The 21,102-nt window shown below is 40.2% G+C and overlaps 1 protein-coding gene across 3 annotated transcripts in view; it reads right to left on the reverse strand.

Moving 5' to 3' along the window:
* Positions 1 to 453: 453 nt before the first annotated feature.
* Tlk1 (tousled like kinase 1) overlaps positions 454 to 21,102 on the reverse strand; it is a 118,436-nt gene continuing 97,787 nt past the window's right edge. For 2 of the 3 annotated variants that reach the window (XM_029535863.1, XM_029535861.1), the window contains 8 exons: positions 11,890 to 11,987; positions 10,686 to 10,767; positions 9,090 to 9,271; positions 8,772 to 8,941; positions 8,306 to 8,441; positions 4,751 to 4,862; positions 3,587 to 3,694; positions 546 to 2,327 (listed from right to left, as the gene is read on the reverse strand). In XM_029535863.1, coding sequence (XP_029391723.1) covers positions 2,151 to 2,327; positions 3,587 to 3,694; positions 4,751 to 4,862; positions 8,306 to 8,441; positions 8,772 to 8,941; positions 9,090 to 9,271; positions 10,686 to 10,767; positions 11,890 to 11,987 — 1,065 coding nt within the window. In that variant the 3' untranslated portion in view covers positions 546 to 2,150. Of the gene's footprint in view, positions 2,328 to 3,586; positions 3,695 to 4,750; positions 4,863 to 8,305; positions 8,442 to 8,771; positions 8,942 to 9,089; positions 9,272 to 10,685; positions 10,768 to 11,889; positions 11,988 to 21,102 lie in introns of all 3 variants that reach the window. The other variant, XM_021192069.1, reaches the window with a different exon arrangement.

Here is a 21,102-nt window from a genome sequence, read left to right on the forward strand (position 1 = left end):
CGTCGTCATGGCAGCCTCTGCGCTTCTTTCAACATTCATGTGTTTATTAAAGTGCACGCACTTACTGATTTTTGGTGGGCAGTATGCTGAGGACCGAACGGACATGAGCTAAGTACAGCATTCTCCCAGTAAACTACACCCAACAAACTCCAACCCAGGGATGAGAACCGCGCATGTTACCTGCAGTCAGTGATGACTCCAGAAGACAAGAAAACAACTAGCACCTCAAAACAAATGGGTGGAAACGGCCAGAGTGACATGGAAATTATTTAGCAGCAAGCACCAGCTCCTCACAAAGGTGACACTGGCTCACTGAGCCCAAGTATTAGCAGGCGATTTAAATCTACATTTGGAAAAACTAGAAGACATGGGCACGCTATCTTTGATACTCTTAATATTTTTTTAACATCGTTTTTTAACTTTAATAGCCTGAAACACTTCTTGCTTGTCCTGAGTATGCTTAAGGAATTTATCTGACTTTTAAGAAAAGCAGCTACGTTATTATCCTCAATCTTAAGGGTTCTTTGAATGTAATTTTCACAGTCTTTACATTTTTACTGTCATTGTTTATTACTGTTTGGCTACATTCTCTATAATTCCAGCAGCATCTTAAACAGACAATGTGTCTATGTACAATGAAAACAAATAAAATGGCTTGCAACACCAGGTAAGAGCCACAGTTTAACTGTACATGTTAAGGGGCGTCTGGCAGGGATAGCCTGTTTTCTGCACCATGGACAACTTACATGTAAGTCTCAGCATTATGAATGTGACAATAAAGAAAACAAATCCTTTCAAGAATGAAATACAGCATCCCCAAAAAATATTGGTTTCTACCACACAAGGTAGTTAGAAAATGTTCACATTTTAACAAATCTGTACAAACCACAAGAAACATTCTATGGGACTATCATCCCACCTTGATGCTAAGAACTTTCTAGAAATGTAGAATAACCATGAACAATTTATAAATCTAGTTTCTATGTGTTCCACAGCTCCAGAACCTAAAAGACTGATTTGAAGAACTCAATATGCCCAGCATGGATCACTGCACATGCCTTGATTGTTAATGAGTGCCTGCTTTTAATATCTCTCTATGATGTACAGTCAACTTGTGCCTTCAAGGTCATTCAATTTTTTATAGCAAAAAAGCAATATCATTTAGCAGCAATTAAAGCGCCTTCAAGAAGACTTAAAAAAAATACAATATCCAATTAGAAAAGCCGTATTTTTAAACATTTGTACAAGAATAAGCTGCTGAAACTCAGTTATTGTAATCCGACATCTGTACAGTAGTTTACAATAGAGCCAGAAGGGAATTCATCTTATCCTGCATACAACTGGCCTGCTTTTGGTTACAAACTGTCTTCTGTTTTAATGAACCAGGCCTGGAAACAAAAGAAAACCGCCTGTTAATCTAAACCACTGAAAGCCCTGGAAATACTATCATTTAATAACTTCAACTGATTTGAAATAGGCAGCTCTTTGTGTTAAAGGTGTAAAGTGTCCAGAAACAACAGCTCGCCTTTAACACAACCAGTTAAGAGGGGTCGGGGGTAGGGCGGCGGATCACTGACATGTGATCTCGAGGTACAACTTGGTAAAAGCCAGAAGAGGCAAATGACAAAGTCTCCAACTGTCCAAAGACCCTAACTCTCGCATCCTGTTATAAGCACAGCGGCCGCTGTCACTCAGTTCTCGCTTTGGTTTCTGTGGATCAGCTGCCGAGTGCTGACGCTGTACCAGGCACTGTAGCTCCCGGGTTACAAATGTCTCCTCATTTTTTCCATTTCTTCTTAAATAATGAAAAACTACCCTTCATATTACAACTCTCTGGTAACAATCAAATATATTTAAGTATTATAAACGTTATTTACAGAGTCCCCTTGTTCTACTGTAACATGGTATTCCTGTTTTGTGCTGCTCCAGGGCAGTGAGGAGTGAGTGTGTACTTAGCCACTGTCCATGATCCACTCTCACACAAAGGACTCCATGGAGAGCTTTAGTTCACAAACACTTCTTAACCATGTCCCATGTAAAAAAAAAAAAAAAAAAAAAAAAAAAAAACCACGAACACTCAAATGCACTCAAATTCAAGTATGCATCTGGAAGCCAATCAAAGAGAAGAGACCATGCCAGTCTTAGAGGAGTCAGTAAGTAATTATGCTTGAAGAAGGAGGTGTGGGAGTCGCTGTAAGCCCAGACATATGTAGGTTTCCTGAAGAATTTGATCTTCTCATGTGTGGCAGAAGGTATGGGTCATTTGCCAGCTGGTGCACATCAAATCGATCTTCTTTTCGGTAAGCCAAACAGCGTCTTATGAAGGCCTTTGAAAGAGAGAGGAACACAATCATCTCCTACCTTGTAAATCCCACCAACCCACCAACTCCTACAGAAGCAAGGACAGTTAAGACTATAAACAGATCAACTTTTACAGAAGTTCAAACCTTAAGAACTTTTGGGGGTAACAATGACATTTTCCCTCCAGTGGCACCCCTGGACACATCAAGGCCTCACTCAGTACTGCTTTCCTTGGATGTATTGCTGCAAAGTTTTATTTCTACTTACAAAATTCTTTTTTTCTTCTTCTTTTTTTTTATTAGATATTTTCTTCATTTACATTTCAAATGCTATCCCAAAAGTCCCCAATACCCTGCCCCACCATACTCCCCTACCCACGCACTCCCACTTCTTGGCCCTGGTGTTCCCTTGTACTGGGGCATATAGAGTTTGCTAGACCAAGGGGCCTCTCTTCCCAATGATGGCCATACAAAAATTCTTTATTTTCAACTTATGTTTATTTCATGTGCATTGGTATTTTGCCTGTAAGTCTGTCTGTGTGAAGGTGTCAGTTGTCAGCTGCCATGTGGGTGCTGGGAACTGGACCCAGGCTCTCTGAACAACAGCCAGGGTGCTTAACCACCGAGTCATCTTCCTAGCCCTACAACATTTTTTTTTGTTGTTGTTTTTTCGAGACAGGGTTTCTCTGTGTAGCCCTGGCTGTCCTGGAACTCAGAAATCCACCTGCCTCTGCCTCCCAAGTGCTGGGATTAAAGGTGTGTGCCACCACTGCCCAGCTATTATTTTTTTTATAATTACTGTTGATTTTATCTGTATGAGTGTTTTGGCTGCATGGATGTCAGTGAAATGTGTGAATGTGTGTCCTCATGGAAACGAGGGTGTCAGATCCCCTGGCAATGGAGTTACAGGATGTGGTAAAGTGTGTGGATGCTGGGAATTGATTCTCTGATAGAGCAGCTAGTGCCCCTAACCACTGAGCCATCTCTCTTTTTATAGACTTAAGTATCTCAGCATTACAACAGGAAAACTGAATAAGATCTATAAGCAATGAAGGCAGAGATGTTGTGGTTTCTTCCTAATTTTTAAAGAAATCAAGTTGCTGCGCACATAGACTAAGGAAGCGCACTGAGTGCTTAGATGGAGACCAGCACAGCCACGGCTGAGCAGCTCCCGAGCACAGAGGCAGCCCTGCTGCAGCCACCATTACTGCCGCTGTGGTTACTGAAGCCCTGACCACACTGGAACCACAGCCCAGACACGTCACCGAGCATTAGGACATGAATACCTTGGCTTCACTGCTTACAACAGGTTTTACAGGGAACTGGACTTCTGTGGCTTTCAATATTGTATTTTCCTGTAGAATGTCTTGTTGAGATTGATTGTGACCAAATGGCTTTTAAAAAAAGAATAAAATGTTAAAATAAAATATACTTAAAACAAAGAATCACCACTAAGTCCACCACAAAAATGATTTGTATTTTAACATCCTGTCCTCAGCTACTTGAAAGCTGGATGTGGTCTCACAGAAACAAAGATTATAGTTAAGAGTAGGCTGGAAAAACCTATTCAGTCAGTCTTCAGATAAACCTTTTCTGACCGAGCAGCATTGAGGCTGCCATTCAAGTTATCAGGAGGAAATGGATGGAGATTTGGAGCCAGGAGACCTGGGTTTGGAGTCAGTTTTTAACAACTCAACACAAGGTACAGTGAACTGAGAACCCGAGCCGAGGCCTGGCCTGTGTGCAGGTCTACGGGAGCATTTCTGACTACTGGCATGAGAGGGTTACTCCTGGCTAGGTGGTCCTTGGGCAAACAAAACAGCAAGCTGGGCAAGATAAACAAATCAGTAAGAAGTATTCTTCTGTGGTCTCTTGCTTTGGTTCCTGCCTTGGTTTCTTTCGATGGTGGACTATAATTTGTAAACCAATCAGGAAATTCTTCCCTGCCCAAGCTGCCTTTGGTCATGATGTTATTCTCAGCAACTCAGAGCTACTGCACATCTAGACAGGTTTCTCTACCTCTCTTCTCACAGTGATGGAGATTGGGCAGGAGGCAAACTAGGCATTATCCATGACAACTTGCATTTCTGATTCTTAACAGTGACAGGTTTGGGAAAAAGTAAGTTTGATGGTATTCTCTGAGGGGTTTCAGGGGCAAATGGTGCCCAGGCCAGGCATCTGCAGGGACAAGAGGAGCTGGCAGAAGGAGAGACAGACACTGCAAAGTGCTTAACACCAGAGCTGCCAACAGAAAGTGTCTGGGAAAGGAAGGATAAGAAGGAGAGAGAACCACATCAACTGTTGAATAACTCTGACCCAAGGAAATTCCCAAGAAATGTGCCTTTCCTTGGAAGAACCTAAACTGATTCTAAGTTAAGGAAAATTGGTACCTTTTTAAAAATATCACCTTAACTTATCTCTACACAACTGAAGCTGGTATAGCAACTTACTTTTCTACCATAGAGGCACTGGAAGAAGATGACCCCAACTGACCACACGTCAACCTTGTTGGAGATCTTCGGTGGCTCTTTTCCAACTACAAAGCACTCAGGAGGTAAATACCTGTAAGTAATGGGAGGGGAAAGAAAGGACACAATGCTTAGTTTAAAACCTTCTAAATCATAGAGTGCTTGTTTTATTTTCTTACACATAAACTGTTTTTCATCAATAAAAATCATGAGTCAACGTTTTAATTCATTTGAACCAAAATACAACTTTGTAAGAAAACACATTTATAATAAAGAAAACATTATCTCACTGGAGATCATGGCAGTATGAGCTAAGCTTAGAATAATAGAAGCACTCTCTTGCTCACCTCGACAACTGTTTAGACGGCAGGTAGTTCTACTAAACTACACACCAGATCACAGATTCTCTCTTAAGCCCCGGAAGAAAGCCTTTAGTTATTCCACTGAGATAGGACCTCTTATCTCTCACTGTAATATAACCTATCCTAATCCACAATATAAATGCCAAAATCTGCTATCACCTTTATCCTCTCTTGCCCCAAACTGGTTAGTCAAGTCACTCCCTTACCTCTGGGCATGAGCTTTCTCTGTCGCCTGCCACGCAGAACATGGCTTCCTTCCCCATGTCAGGGAAGGGGTATGGTGCATCTACAAAAGCATCAGCCCTTAGCGCCAGACTGTGACAGGAGCAAGGAGCTTTGGTTTACTGTGCAGTTTCAAGCACTACCAGTCAGTGTGTGAAATAGACCAAGCATTCAAACACTAACTTTTAGAATTTAAAACCGCTATTCATAAATTCATATTTTGATATGTCAAAGGTAAAAATAAGTTTGTTAAGTTATAAGTAAAACAATTCTTCGGGGATGCAAGCATCTCACAACTCAAAACTTTGACAAATTAACCATAGTAATTCATCACAGGTAATGTTATTAACTGTGGGTTCTATACTATCCTGAAAGATGTCTCCCTGTGACTGAAAGGAGCATGGCTCTTGAGCGTCTTTCTACACAAAGGGGTACATAAGCAAGCAAGCAACTGTAGGGGCAAGTCTGTAGGTGACAAATCTGACTGCACTAGTCACTAGTAAGAGAGAAGAAATGAAACTGACTTTTCCTAAATGATACTGACAATCAATTTGGAGTGTCTGTAGATGACAAGTATTTTATAGACAGGTATCCTGGAAGAATCTTCCTAGTCCCCGACACACAGCTAGTGACTCCTGACACTGTGGAGTGATAAACTGTTAACCGCACTGAGCTCCTGGTGGCTGCTCAGATTGCTCTGCACCCTGGTAGGCGAGAAGTCCCTGCCATGAGAGGGGCATAGGACAGACTACACTGTGAAGGAGCAGGAGGGTGAGACAGCTGGAATAGAGGTGCAAAGGGAAAGCAGCCATGGGAAGCTGCCCAGAAGGAAGCAGGGCAGCAAAGATAAAACAGATTTAGAAAGTGTTAACTCAGGAATACCAGAGGGGAGTGTGTGCTAGCCACGGAGAGGACTGGAAATGCCCAGCCTCTAAGCAAGGCTTATTAAATAGAAAGGTTGCGAGTGTTCACAAGTCCATACATGCAGAACCATACATGCACCCGCTGGTAGCTCAGTGTGGCTTAACAATTTACTGCCAAAACATTGAACGACTCTTTTTTGGTCCAGTTTCTATGGGAAATCTATTCTGCTGTTTTTGAGACAGATTTCACAACGTAGCCTTGGCTGGCCAAGAACTCACTCTGTAGACCAGGCTGACCATCAACTACAGAGATCTTCTGCTTCTACCTCCGACGGCTGGGATTAACAATGTGTACCACCACATCTGGCCTGGAAATAAGTCCTATGTCTCTACATAAGAACATCATGACTGTTGTCCTGCACAGCCCCTAAAACAAGACTTCCTGATTCAGGTCCAGCTGTAAGAGGGACATTTCCTCCTGCTGTTCAACAATAGTGAAGACATAATGACAGGAACCAAAGAGTGTTCTTCAGAGAAGGAGAGCTTCTCATTTACTATAGACCTTGAGGATTATTGTTGTCAAGATCAGCCTTGTTAGCCAGGCTTGGTGGGGCACGCCTTTAATCCCAGCACTCGGGAGGCAGAGGCAGGCGGATTTCTGAGTTCGAGGCCAGCCTGGTCTACAAAGTGAGTTCCAGGACAGCCAAGGTTATACAGAGAAACCCTGTCTCGAAAAAACAAACAGGGCTGGAGAGATGGCTCAGTGGTTAAGAGCACTGACTGCTCTTCCAAAGGTCCTGAGTTCAAATCCCAGCAACCACATGGTGGCTCACAACCATCTGTAATGAAATCTCCAGCCCTCTTCTGGAGTGTCTGAAGACAGCAACAGTGTACTTACATATAATAAATAAATATTTAAAAAAAAAAAAAGATAAAACAAACAAACAAAAAAACCAGCCTTGCTATAAAAAGTCCATTAAGACTTCTGACTGAGACTATTAACTTCTAGGGGATTACAAGCTTGAGAGACAACTCTCTTAACTGTGAAAGCAGGAACTATTTAGGTGGCACCACAGGCAGATGATACAACTTTCATATGGCTTACAAATAATCCACATATCTGACTAATGCCTCTTCAGGCAAAGTCAACACAACTCAGGGGAATGGTCAGTGTGGCCCAAGCACACTCCATGGGGGCTGCCCTGGGGCCCTCAACAGTCAGTGTTGGAATTTGCAATCCTGTTCAATGAAACGGTATGGAGCTCTCTTTCCTGCAAAAATCTCCCTTCTTGCTAATCTCATTTATTTTGAGAACTAGGTTGGTTTTGGAAATGTTTGTCTATATTCTCCGCTCTGGCAAACTTGAGTACGTTTGGAAATTCACACTGTCATGGTTTTGTAAATGAGCTCCTGCTGAGTTTGTTTCATCATCATTTGATGAACGTTCCACTCACAGAGAGTTTGGGGTCCTGCCCTGACTTCTTTCCGTGTCCAACAGTGCTGTGAAGTGTAGGTCAAAGAAACCCTTTGCTCCTGTTTTTTGACTGTAATGTTTTATCACAGTAATAGTAACCCTAAGACACCGAGGTACATTCAGAATAACTTTTACATTTAAGAGTTAGTTCTATATAGATTTATAGCTACATAAAGAAATTTTTGAGTCAGATCTAAAGACTACAAATATGCTGACTTTATCTACAATCTGCAATTAACAAACTCTGTATATATGTATATATCAATCACATCACAAAACTTCTACAGAGAAGGCCTGAGGTTCACAGGTGTTCTTACTTCAAACAGTCATATTACATCAGCAAAAGTACATATTCAGATCACAAACACTACTCAACACCCGGGAAGAAAACTCATGAATTCTGATTCACACTAGAGTTCCTGCATATTAAAGTCCTATGCAGTTAAGAATGTAGGCAATTACTAGCAACAGACTCCCCCCGCTTCAATTTCAAGGCATAGGACCAATGCCTTCAACACAACAATCTCAAAGAATATTTGAAAAAAAAAAAAAAAAAAAAACCTAAACATTCATAAAACATGGGGGACTAATCTAAGTCATTTACTAATACATTTACCAGTAAGTGCCTGCCCCCTGGGAAGTCAGATCCATCCCATCAACACCGTAACTATCGTCATCCATAATCTTGGACAGACCAAAATCAGTGATTTTTATTTCTCCACACGCTGTTCCATCTACCAGAAGGATATTTCCTAAAAAACAAAGTATAATACTTTTAGTACTATACGTACATACACACACAGGCACATACCATATATATGAATGAAAGGATAATTTTTATAACAAAAAGTAATGTTTGGTAAATAAATATATATTTGGGGACTGATTATGGTGATACATGCCCTTATCTTCAACACAGAGAAGAAAGCAGAGGAAGGTGGCTCTGAGTTCATCTGCCTAGGCTACATAGTAAAACCTTGTTATAAAATACAAGCAAAATTGTAAACATAACCCCCACGTCCCACACACTACCCCTCCCCCCAAAAAACCCCCAACCCTGTAAGATACATTTCCTGAAATACCTGGCTTAAGGTCATAATGTATAATAGGAGGTTTGATCTCATTGAGATAGCGTAAGGCGTTCACAATCTGCATCACAATAGAACGAGCTTCTTTCTCAGACATCAGCTTGTGCTGCTTCAGGTAGAAGTCCAAGTCATTGCCCTCACAGTACTCTAGCACTGTACAAAACCTACATGGGAGGGGCAATCGCAGTAAGACAGGGCACTGGGGAGGTGAGGCAACCAACAGAGACCCAGCGCTGAGAGATGAGAACATCCGCACCACCGCAGGGTCAGAAATAAAAACAGCACTCTTAAGGATCACATTTGTTTACTTACGTATCTGTATCCAAGGAGAAGTAATCATAGAGTTTAACTATTCTGGGGTGATCCAGTTCCTTGTGTATTCGATACTCTCGGCAAGCGTGTTTGTGGTAGTTTTCTTTCTTCTCGTCTCTCCAGCTCTTATTAAGCTGGTGGATCTTCACAGCAGCGTATCTTTGCTCATACAGGTCGAACGCCTACAATTCAAGGCAGATAACAATCACACCGGGACACACCAGCCAAACACCTACAGACTTTAATTTTGGTGATAATTTTTTAAACAGTCAGCGATCACCTCTAGACAGAAATGTCATGGCAATGAGAACTAAAGATTCAACATAAATTTTCAGTCAATTTCATTAGATGCTAATATTTTGAATCACAATAAAACAATGAAGCTAGCATTCTTTTAAATATGGACCCACTCCTTTACATGTGCAATTCTGTAGGCTAAACCAACAACACAAACAGCCAGGATACTTTTCTGTATGACTGAGAAAAAAAAAGTATTTTTAATCTACCTTTTCTTAGCAATTCCATACTTTTTACTTTTTTGAAAATTAGTATGTTCTTTTAACTTTAAAGTTATTTTTATTTTATGTGTATGGGTGTTTTGCCTCTGTTATCTGTGTACCTGTGCATGTAGTGCCTGCAGAGGCCAGAAGAGGGCATTGGGCCCTCTGAAACGGAAGTTACAGATAGCTGTGAGCTGCCCATGTATATGTTGGGAAGTCAACATCTTTCTCTGAAAGAACAACCACCACTCAACTATTGAGCACTCTCCAGCCTCAAATAATAGGTTCTTAATAATTTTTAAATTATGGAAAAAATTCTTTTATTATGAAATTATTATACTCTATACTTGCGAAGTAGCATAATGAATGTTTATACACCCACCATCCAGTTAAAAAATTTAATCTATTCCTTCTACCATGTCACTATCCCTTTAAGGTAACATTTGTTAAAAGAAGGTCTCCAGAGCCTTATTAGCTTAAGCAGAAAACCAAACCAAACCAAACCACTTAGTTTAGCTGTCAATTCAACATAGTCCCAAGTTATCTGAGGGACTCTGCATTGGGAGACTGACTGGCCAGTGATCAGTGGCACCCCTGAGCGTGCGGTGCTGGACTGTGTCAAAAACACACACAAACCAGAGGAACCAAGCCAGTAGGCAGTGTCCCCTCACAGGTCTTGCTTCCAGCATCTGCCTTGAGCTCCTGCTCTGCTTTCCCTCAGTGTAGGTCTGTAAACTCTTAGGATGAATAACTGTTCCCTCTCCAACTTGTTTTGGTCAAGGTGTCTATCACAGCAAGTGAGAGGCAAACTAGAGCAAAGAGAAAAGCCACTTAACGACCAACAGAGCAGTGGGACTGAGCAGGTGAGAGCAGCGAGACGCAGCCACGTGTCAGCACCATCTTATGGACAGCTGAATGGCTGAGAGACCCGCACAAGTTAGTAAGAGAGCTTAGCCCCTAGAGATACGAAAACGAAACCCACAATAAGCTCTTTTTTGTAATGAGACAAAGGACAAAAGTCCATCTAAAAGCAGAAAACAAAAGCCAAGTATTTAACCACCTCCCCCACATCAGCATAAAGAACAGAAAACATTACCTTATAGACTTCACTAAAGCCACCTCTCCCAAGCAGATGAAGTAATAAATATCTTTCATTTAACGTTGGATGATCTTTGAACCTTAAAAGAGCAGGAGAAAAAACTACTGAGGTGCATTAAAAGGATCCAGGAGTTCTGAGCACAGTAGCGCCCACTCGTGACTGTCCTAGCTATGTCTCTTTTGGTTTCTCTGCTGTCAATGTCAAATACCAGCCAGTAGCTACTTTTTTTTTTTTTTTTTTTTAAGATTTATTTATTTATTATATGTAAGTACACCGTAGCTGTCTTCAGACAGTCCAGAAGAGGGTGTCAGATCTTGTCACGGATGGTTATGAGCTACCATGTGGTTGCTGGGATTTGAACTCTGGACCTTCGGAAGAGCAGTCGGGTGCTCTTACCCACTGAGCCATCTCACCAGCCCCCGACAAACTGCAACTATAATAATATGTAACTCTAACAGTATTCCACTAACCACCAATGCTTGATAGGAGACCGCTATTTCTCATAAACCACTTCTATCACAAAAATATTTTTATACTGGTTATACATTAAGCATTTATGTTAAGTTCCTTATTTTAGTTTTCACCCAATCCTATGAAACAAAAGCTGCTACTATGTCTCTGTTACAGACAAGGGCTCTGCAGCTACACAGAAAGGGTCAGACTGAGCAGGCCATCTGTACAAGTGTAACAGGAATACATGCAAAAGCTTTGTAGAAAAAAATTCCAAAATTAACACTCTGCCAGCAATGGCTTTAAAATACCAGGTGTGTAAATACACCACATTAGTACAATTTTACTGGTATGTTTGATACAAGATCAAAATAATGATTTTGCTCAAAAAGCTTACAGGTTAGGGGGAAGAGACAAAATAACTAAAAAGTAAACTGTACTAATTACCATGGAAAATTAAAGAAAAGGATAATGAAAGGGGAAATTAGGTGAAGCAGAGATGGCTCTCAGACAGGTCATGTGCACAGGGAGCACTTGATGTGAAATGAAGAGGAAGCTACTTCAGATATCCAGAGGGAGTACTTCAGGTGTGGGGACGAGAGATGGGACAGGGAGGTACAAGGGGGCAGCAGAGCACACAGGCATCCAAGTTGGTACACTGTGTAAGTTTTCTGTGCGACAGAGATGGCTGAGGAGGAAAATATCTCTGTTCTCCCTCCGGCCTTCTGTCATGTGTGACTTTACGACTTACTGTGAATTATCCTCATTGTTTATTCTCTTCAGCTCTCGGATGTGAAGATTCCTGACCCTTTCCAAACGCTCCAGTTCCGCCTGGATTTCAGCCTCTTCCTGAAGATGAAGAGAGGAAACTATAATAAGTTCTGTTTATTCGTAATATAACAGGATATTTTATCCATGCACCCATTTTCACAGTGACAAGAGCAATAGCGTATTACAAAGTACCACTAAAAGAAGACAGCAGAGCAAAGGCCTGTGGTGGCACCCATCCTCTTTCTAAGACCTGTACAGCAATGCCCACACTGTTCTGTCTGCTCTGTACTCTGAGGAATGTATTTGAAAATGTCCACATTGAGTGCCTGACTTCAAGGCAATAGAAAGCTGACTGATCTCAACAAAATGGGTTCCCCAATTTTAATTTAAGAGGAACAAATTTACTAGCACAAAACAAATGAAGATATATATATATATATATATATTTATATATATATTTAAATATATATATATATATATATAAATAATTAGTAGGGGAGAGAAAGGGAGTAGCTACAACCTAATAAAGTCTATAATAAAAATACACTTTGGATAAACCCCTATAACCTTAAAGACACACTCGAGCAAATCTATGAACAGCAATGGCAGATCCCTAGTTAGCAGAACAAATGAAGCGAAGCCCTAAAGATGTATTTCAAAACTATTCAGTACATGATGATATATGCATTTGCATGTCTTGAAACACATTAAAAAAAAAAGATACCAAAGCATAATCAAGCAAACATACTCTTTCCCTCCTCACATACATATGCCTTTTTCAGTCATTTAAGAACTATTTACAGATGGATACAAACATGCCAAATTTGGTGGAGTTTTCTAGAAATGTCCAATTTTTAAAATATTTTGAATAAAAGTATTTGTTAAGTAAATAAACACAGATTATGATGGCTTATTATGTATGTACTATAATTATTAGTCTACTGCAGAAAATACAGACTAGATGCTATTTCTCAATATTATAGTTGAACATCCTCTATTCCATTAGCTCCTTTACTTGGCATTGATAGTATCGTTGAATAGGAAGTCATGGTGCACACCTATAATTCTAGCACATGGGAGACCATGGCAATGAAGATTACAAATCTGAGCAAAGTCAGAGATTCTTATAGGGAAAGAGGAGAAGAAGGAGGAGGGAGACAGACAGACAGACAGATAGATAATCAGAGATAGAGGGCATCCTTAATATAAATATAAATTTTTTGTGAACAAAACTAAATCTTCAAAGATCAAAAAACTAAATCCAGGGCCTTAATCCTCATGACCTTGTTTCTCATCCTGGAAACTGTTACATGCTGTCTTCTGACTTATACCAGCCCACCCACCCCCTGCCACCATCAAATGCCAAACAATTAAAAAAAGAATCTAAGTATGTTTAAACTCCATGTGATTCTGAAAGTTACATCTTTATCATTGTGTGTTTATGTGTGTGTGTGTGTGTGTGTGTGTGTTAAGCAACACTCACTAGGCTCCATAATCTGAATTAGCATCTTAGGCCTCTAAAACGCTGGATTTAACAGGATAGAAACCTGACTACACCTGGAATAGTTGTTATTCTTCAATGTAATTCAACCTCTACTTTTGACAGAGATAGATGATGAAGATTATTAGATGACAAATTTAAAATATCAAGATAAATTTAAATAAAGAGCTATCTAGAGCTCTTCAAAGATTTTTCTATCATTTCTTGTTAGTCCTGGAGGGAACAGAGGGCCTCTTGCATGATAGGCAAGCATAACACTGAGCTACACTCCTGGCTGTTAGGTTTTTTACATGGTATCTCAGGATTTGCTATAGCTTCAGCCAGTTATTTTTGGCAGGTATATAACAGGCTCTTATTATGTATTTCAGATTGACCTCAAACCTACAAAAACCAAGTGCTAAGAGCATTATCATTCAACATCAAAGACTCACTGTACAAACAGGAAATGCATTTTAAAGCATTGAAAAAATACATTTTGAGTACAGCTAGCCTGCTTGTCTTAATAAGGTAGAAAAAAACTAGCCCTTTAGATAGGTAAAAAGCATGATAAAGCTTACATTTTAGCTCCACAGTCCAGAAGAGGTTGACTGTTCTCTTCACATGACTGGATTTGGCAAGCTAGTGAAAGTTCAAAGGGTCTGATAAAATGTACCAAGTCTATCAGAATACCAACTGGAATACCTGTTGCCATTTTACTTGGAATTACCACATGGGGATGCAATTTCAACAGCGTATTTCCAGAAATATCGTCTTTTTACTTATTTATTTTTTTAAAAAATGTATTTATTTATTCTATGTAAGCACACTGTAGCTGTCTTCAGACACTCCAGAAGAGGGCATCAGATTTCATTATGGATGGTTGTGAGCTACCATGTGGTTGCTGGGATTTGAACCCAGATCTTCTGGAAGATCAGTCAGTGCTCTTAATCACTGAGTCATCTCTCCAGCCCCAGGGATTTAGTCTCAACTATAGAATTAAGAGATTCAATTAAACTGCTGAACAGAATAATACTTTTTATAGTCTCAGGTATTTATACAATAGAGGTAGCAAACGTCTATAGGAAGTGTGAGCTGTATTTACGCCTCCCATTTGATAACCTAGTAATTCTCAAACCTGAAAACACTGGGACATATTCTGGGGGATAAAATTCTGCAACTTTAATTAATTTTCCCCAAATTTCACAGAGAAAAAAGTATTCTATTAAAGAGTAAATATTTGTTTCCCCTTAAGTTCATACACAAAAGCCTTAATTCTGGGTCTTTGGGATATAGTCAGGGTTTGTTGAAAGTTATGAAGGGGAGGCTTCATGACAAGGTAAGTGTGCTAATTAGATGAGATTCCTGTCTGATTAAACACACATCCCCAGACCATGTATAACCACAATAAGAGGCTTCACTATAACCAATCTCCGCTAAAACCTGATCTAGACTCTGAAACTAAATAAATACATTTTTATGTAAATGAAGAAAACACCAAACAAACAAACAAACAAACAAACAAGTAAGTAAGTAAGTAAGATTTTATTGCTCAAGTGACCAGTCTGGTACTTTACTATTGCAGCCCTAGCAAGTATACACATTCTTTTAATCCAGTGGTTCTCAACTTTCCTAATGCTGTGACCCTAAAACACAGTTCTTCATGTTGTGGTGACCCCCAACCATAAAGTTATTTCATTGTTACTTCAAAACTGTAATTCTGCTACTGTTATAAATTGCAATGTTAACATCTGATGTGCAGGGTATCTGACTGGAGTTGTAACCCACAGGTTGAGAAGCACTGTCTAAGCAAATGCTAGAGGCAATACTGTCTGATAATGTCTCCTCACTGGAATACAGTTGCATGAGTCTAAACAACTAAGTTACCTTGCATCAGATAATTTCCAAAGGTCTGTCCTACAGGCACTATTCCTATTCTTGAGAACAACATTAATCTTTTTTGGTGAGTTCAGAAATGAGAATGGTCTGAGTTCACAACTAATCACAATAGAACCATATCTTCAAACTCACAGAAAAAACAGGTTAAATTAGTAGAATTTAACCACATACTAAATTTCACTGGGCATGGTGGTGTACACCTTTAGTCCCAGCACTCCAGAGGCAGAAACAGGAAGATTTTTGAGTTCTAGGCTGGCCTGGACTACAGAGAAAGCTCCAGGTCAGCAAAAGCTACCTAGTATGATCCTATCTAAAAAATAAAGTTCTAATTCTGATTTCAACCACTAGCTACTTAGTCATGTAAAGCATAAAGAATCTTAAAGAAACAAGGATATTTCTGGAAATGGATTGGTCTCTATAGGCAGAGACCAATGAACAGAGTAGAATGAACATTAGTAAGAACAGATTTTATGGGCTGGTGAGATGGCTCAGTGGGTAAGAGCACCCGAGTGCTCTTCCAAAGGTCCGGAGTTCAAATCCCAGCAACCACATGGTGGCTCACAACCATCCGTAACAAGATCTGACTCCCTCTTCTGGAGTGTCTGAAGACAGCTACAGTGTACTTACATATAATAAATAAATAAACATTAAAAAAAAAAGAACAGATTTTATTAGTGGTAGGCCAGGTGATCAAACACAAAATACATGGATGTATCCCTTCTCTATTTAAGCCCAACAATGCAGCAACAGGGTTTAACAATATGCACCACAAAAATCAAGTCATATAAACAGCAGATTGATAACTGACTGATTATATGACTCGCAAAATATTTCCAATATTTTAAAATTCATGAACAAGTCCCATAGCCACACCACCTGACTGAACAATTTGTCTCAACATATTTTCAGCACAAAAGTGTGCCTTACTCATAGTTAGTCTCTTCTGACAACATAACATCCCAATTCATGAGTTATATCACGTCTACTCCAGTTTCTTGCCCTCTAACTCCTGTGTCCATCCATCTTTTCTCTCCCCTCTCCCTCCTCCCTCCCTCTCTCTCACACACACCCAGAGAGAGAGAGAGAGAGAGAGACAGAGAGAAATCTACCAATTTTCTTTAACTTTATCCTTATTATGTAGATATGAGCCAACAGACAGTTATTACCAATACATAGCAGGTCTGAACTGATCACGACTGTCATACTTGAGTGTGACTGTGTAGATGGGAAAGGACACAGAGCTCTGGAAACCATGTCTACTTTCTTTTCTACCTATACACATTATCTTTCCAGTCTCATTTCCAATCCATACATTCGTCATGACTGAGGGGAATGCTTTCTTTCCTATGTGAGTTTAAGCAGCTTAGACACCTCCCCTCCAACCTCGTTGCTAGGTTATTGATGTCCTCCTCTTCCCTCACTGTACGTTCTTCATTTCCTCCTAAGAGAGAAATTTGTGTGAGGGGATGTGGCACATATGGCGTGTGTGTTTCATTCTCTCTTCAAATGCACAGATATATACACTGAAGCTTTTAACTGAGCATGAATGCAAAACAACGTAGGTTTGTTCCTCTACAAGTTTCTCCACTTTGTGTAACAAAGCAAAACCCTGTCTAAACAGTTGCAAATACATGTAAGAATTCCAATGACTGGAAAATTTCAAGTATAACAGTTAGTATTTATTCTGCTGACCTGCTGTATTATAGGGCAGAATCCCTTAAATGTTACCTAGGGTGCTGACACTGTCTAGCAGTCTTTTACAGTAGTACAAGTCCAGGACAGTCCTTTCTTCCATGTCTCCACTTTCTTTGAACCCTTTTCAGGATATTGATGGATCACATAAATATAAAAAGATTAAACTTTCTACCTGACAATGGGAATCGATCAGCTTTAACATACTCATTACGTGTGTGCACTTAAATGGCATAGATTTATAGTTTTCAATAGAAATGGCCAGTGGCCAAGAAATTGGTCTCCTTTTAAAACAGTAATTTCTAGACTAAACAACTCAGCATGTTCCAAGTGAACAAAACCTGACTTGCAATATTAAAACAGTCACAACAACAAAAAAACCAAAACTTTTTTTTTTTTGAGTCTAACCTTGGCTATGTGACTGTGTAGCTGAGGATGACCTTGAACTTCTGATCTTCCTTGGATAATATATATGCACCACCATCCCTAGACGCACTGGGGTTAGAACCCTAGATTCATACACGCCAGGCAAACACTCTATTAGGTGAGTACATCCCTAGCCTTACAAAAAGGTTTAAATCCTACTGCTTAAACAAGTAAATTAATATTAAACATTAAAGAAGAAAACTTCACCTCCAAATTCTCATTTTGGTTAAGTGGCTATCATTTACTGCCAAGTTAGGGCTTGGATTATAAGAGCCAGACTGTCCCAAGTGTCTGCAGGAGGAGGTGCCTATGAACAACACGTCTGGAGCGTCCATGCTCTCTCAGCAGTCATCCTTCACAATCCACTCATCTGGGACTAGGAAGCAACAGGAAAACAACAAGCCAACTGAAGAACCCCAGCACACTTCTCAGCGCCTTTCCTGCCTACACACAGCCGGAAGTCAAACACCTCCTGACCCGCTTCCTGGGCTTCAGTGTGCCGTTTTCAAGCACAGCGCGCTTCCTCCAGCATTCCCCTGAGGACTACTCCTGCTCCTGCCTTCACCGTGTACAGAAAACATAATGGCCTTATTGAGAGAATTTAAGACTTCTTCAGGTTATGGCCACAAACACAGAAGTGAAGAAATAGATCTAAAGAGTAAGCCATCTAATGTTATACTGCTCATTATTTGCATTCAAAATTAAATGACAAGAAATGTCACATACAGAACTTATTTTTGTGTTCATACTAAGGATTTGATAAGTTGGATGATATTAAGTATTCTAAAAAGGTTGAAAGAGATACCAAAGTTGGTCAGGAATATGTGAAGTCAATTCACCTAAAACCAATGCCCTGCATTCTCCACTGTTCAAAAGGCTTGTAGGCAATCCAGTCTTGTCCGTTTCAACTGGCTGCATGTTCCACTCTGAGGAGTGAGAAAAGAGCTGAGCTTGTTCTCAGCCTGTAAAGAGGTCACCATGGAGGTTAGTACTGATGCTGCTGCTGCCTGTCACTGCTTGTTTCTCTTTGCAGGTGCCAATATCGGTCAGAGAACAGGATGTCAGTGGCAGAGTTGTTGCTACACTGTTATCTCTTCAGAACGAGGCACAAGGAGAGATGAATGCCACATCGCAAGGAGCAGAGGAGAAAGAGAGAAAGAAATGGTGTCAGGTGGTCTGCTGGATGTGGTTCTGTTTCAGTAGAGACTGAGATGACGACTGTCAATTGCTTAGCTGACTGTTTCAGGCTGATACCTTTGTGTCTGCTGGTTCTTGCCTATCCCTGACTCAATTACAAACTGGTTATGTTTCCCCAATAAAACTTTTGGCACTTAAACAGGGTCTCAGGGTCTTAGAAATCTGTCTCCATCACACACACACACACATACATTCTCTCTCTCTCTCTCTCTCTCTCTCTCTCTCTCTCTCTCTCTCTCTCTCTCTCTGCCTTCTTTACTATTTAGTATCTGAGACATCAAACTTTCTAGCATTCTCCTAAAATAATCACATATTTAAAATGTCAATGTGAAAACAGAGAACAGTGGGTAAAGTATTGTACATCTGTATTCCCAGAACTTGGGAGGCAGAGACAGGAAAGTCTCCCTGAGTGCCAAGTGAGTCAGGACCAATCTCAAAACACCCAACAACAAAAACTAGAGAACAAAGAACAACTATGTTCACACACTGTTCACATTAAACTTACTGTGTCAAGACACAGTAACCACTCCTGAAAACTTACATTTCTGCTTCCCTATCAGTCTAGGATAGCAGAGTTACTAAAACATACACGCCTTACATATATCACTAGAAACACTTTAGGGAATTGTTTCACTGTCTGTTGATTTCACTGAAAACACAGCTGTTTTCAATTCTAGAATAACTATCTCATTCTGCAATCAGTCTACAAGAGCTTTGTTAAATCAGAGGAAAGAAAAACTTGTCCATTATTAGAAGTTACCAAAAGCTAGTATAAAAGGGGGATTAACAAGTTTATGGTTTGATGATACTCCTAAATCCCTACATTTCAGATGGGGCAGAAATGTCTCAAACAGTGAGTTCTTACCTTGCCATGTGTTTATGTGCATGTATGCAGGTTGCAGGTAGATGTCTGTGTATGCTTACGTAAGACAGAGGGTAACGCCTGTATCCTCAGCAATTGCTACCTTTATTTCCTAATTTTTAAGTGGGGGGGGAGGGAAGGAGGGAGGGGACATTTATGTGGAGTCAGATCTCCTCTTCTACCTTTATGTGGGCTTGGGGAGTTGAACTCAGGCCATCAGGCTTACATAGTGAAAAATTTTACCTTCTAGGCCACCTCTCCAGACCCCTACCTAAGCTTTTGAGACAGGGTCTCTCACTGAACTTAAGAGTTCACCAATTTATCTATGCTGGCAGCTTGGGAACTCCAGGGCCCTCCTGTCTCCGCCTCCTGGCACTGGGGTTACAGATGTGCTGCTAAATTCACATTTTACTTGGATGGAGGGGATCCAAACTCAGCATCTTACCAACTGAACTATCTCCTCAGCCTCTATTTTGCCTTTTTGAAAACAAAACTATTCTTTGCAACAAAGTTTTAGTAAGCACTAGTCAGAGGGAATGTGCATAATTACTGGTAGCAAAAGTGAGTATACTTCCCCTTGAAATCATGTCGGGAGTAATGGAGTCTTATATATAGTCCTGTTCTGTGTAATTCTTAAGATACTGTTTTTGGAAGTTACTTGGAGGCTGGAAAGGCAGCTCATCAGGTAAAGCACCAGTCTGCCTCAATTTGCTTTCAGGGTTCACCTAGCAGGTGGAGAAAATCAACTCACGTGTGCCATGGCACAGGCATAATCACATATGTGCACACGCATGTGCATACATACGTACATACACACACACACACACACACACACACACAGTTAAAAATATAAAAAATGGTAAAGTTGGACTGTAGATGTGGCTCAGCGGTTAGGAGCACTGGTATCTCTTCCAGAGGGCATGGGCTCAGTCTCAGCTCCTATATATTGCAGGTCACAAATGTCTGTAATTCCAAACCCTGGAGTCACAATGACCTCATCTCAGCCTCCTAGGCTGTACACACATGGTATATGGAAAAAAAATACAGGCAAAACACTCAAATACATAAAAACAAACAAATTAAAAACAATCTTATTTGAGAGTGTTTGTACTTTAAGAGGGGGAGGGTGTCTAATGCCACTTAAAAGTAAATTGAGTGAAAAAAATCCATATATCAAATAATAACAAAGAAACATTATGCTCACGTGAACATAATTTCAAAGGAAGGAAATACGCGAAAGAGAAGGAATGTGTGTGAAAAGCAGCTAAGCTGTCCCTGTGATGGAGTAAGACAACACATCCCCAGAATGGAGAGAGAGGGGCAAACTCTCAGTCTACTCTGCTCTGTAAGAATAGAAGACTCATCTGCCACTTTAAATTGATGATTTGTGATGTGATGTAATTCATATTCTATCCATATCCAATGATAACTAAAGAGGTAAACAACATAGAGACACTCTAATTTACTATTAATCACAATGTTCAGTTTATATCTGTGCTACTTGTAGTCTTAGAAAGCAAAGCTTTAAAGTGTGATAGAGTCAAGTGGGAGCCTGCAATCAGACATGATAAAGTAATAAGCCACTTATGAATGTGTGAGCAGTGACTGTATGAATTCCTAACAACTCAATTCTTTTCTTT

This window comes from Mus pahari, chromosome 3, assembly GCF_900095145.1.
Source record: "Mus pahari chromosome 3, PAHARI_EIJ_v1.1, whole genome shotgun sequence".
NCBI classification, from domain to species: Eukaryota; Metazoa; Chordata; class Mammalia; order Rodentia; family Muridae; genus Mus; species Mus pahari.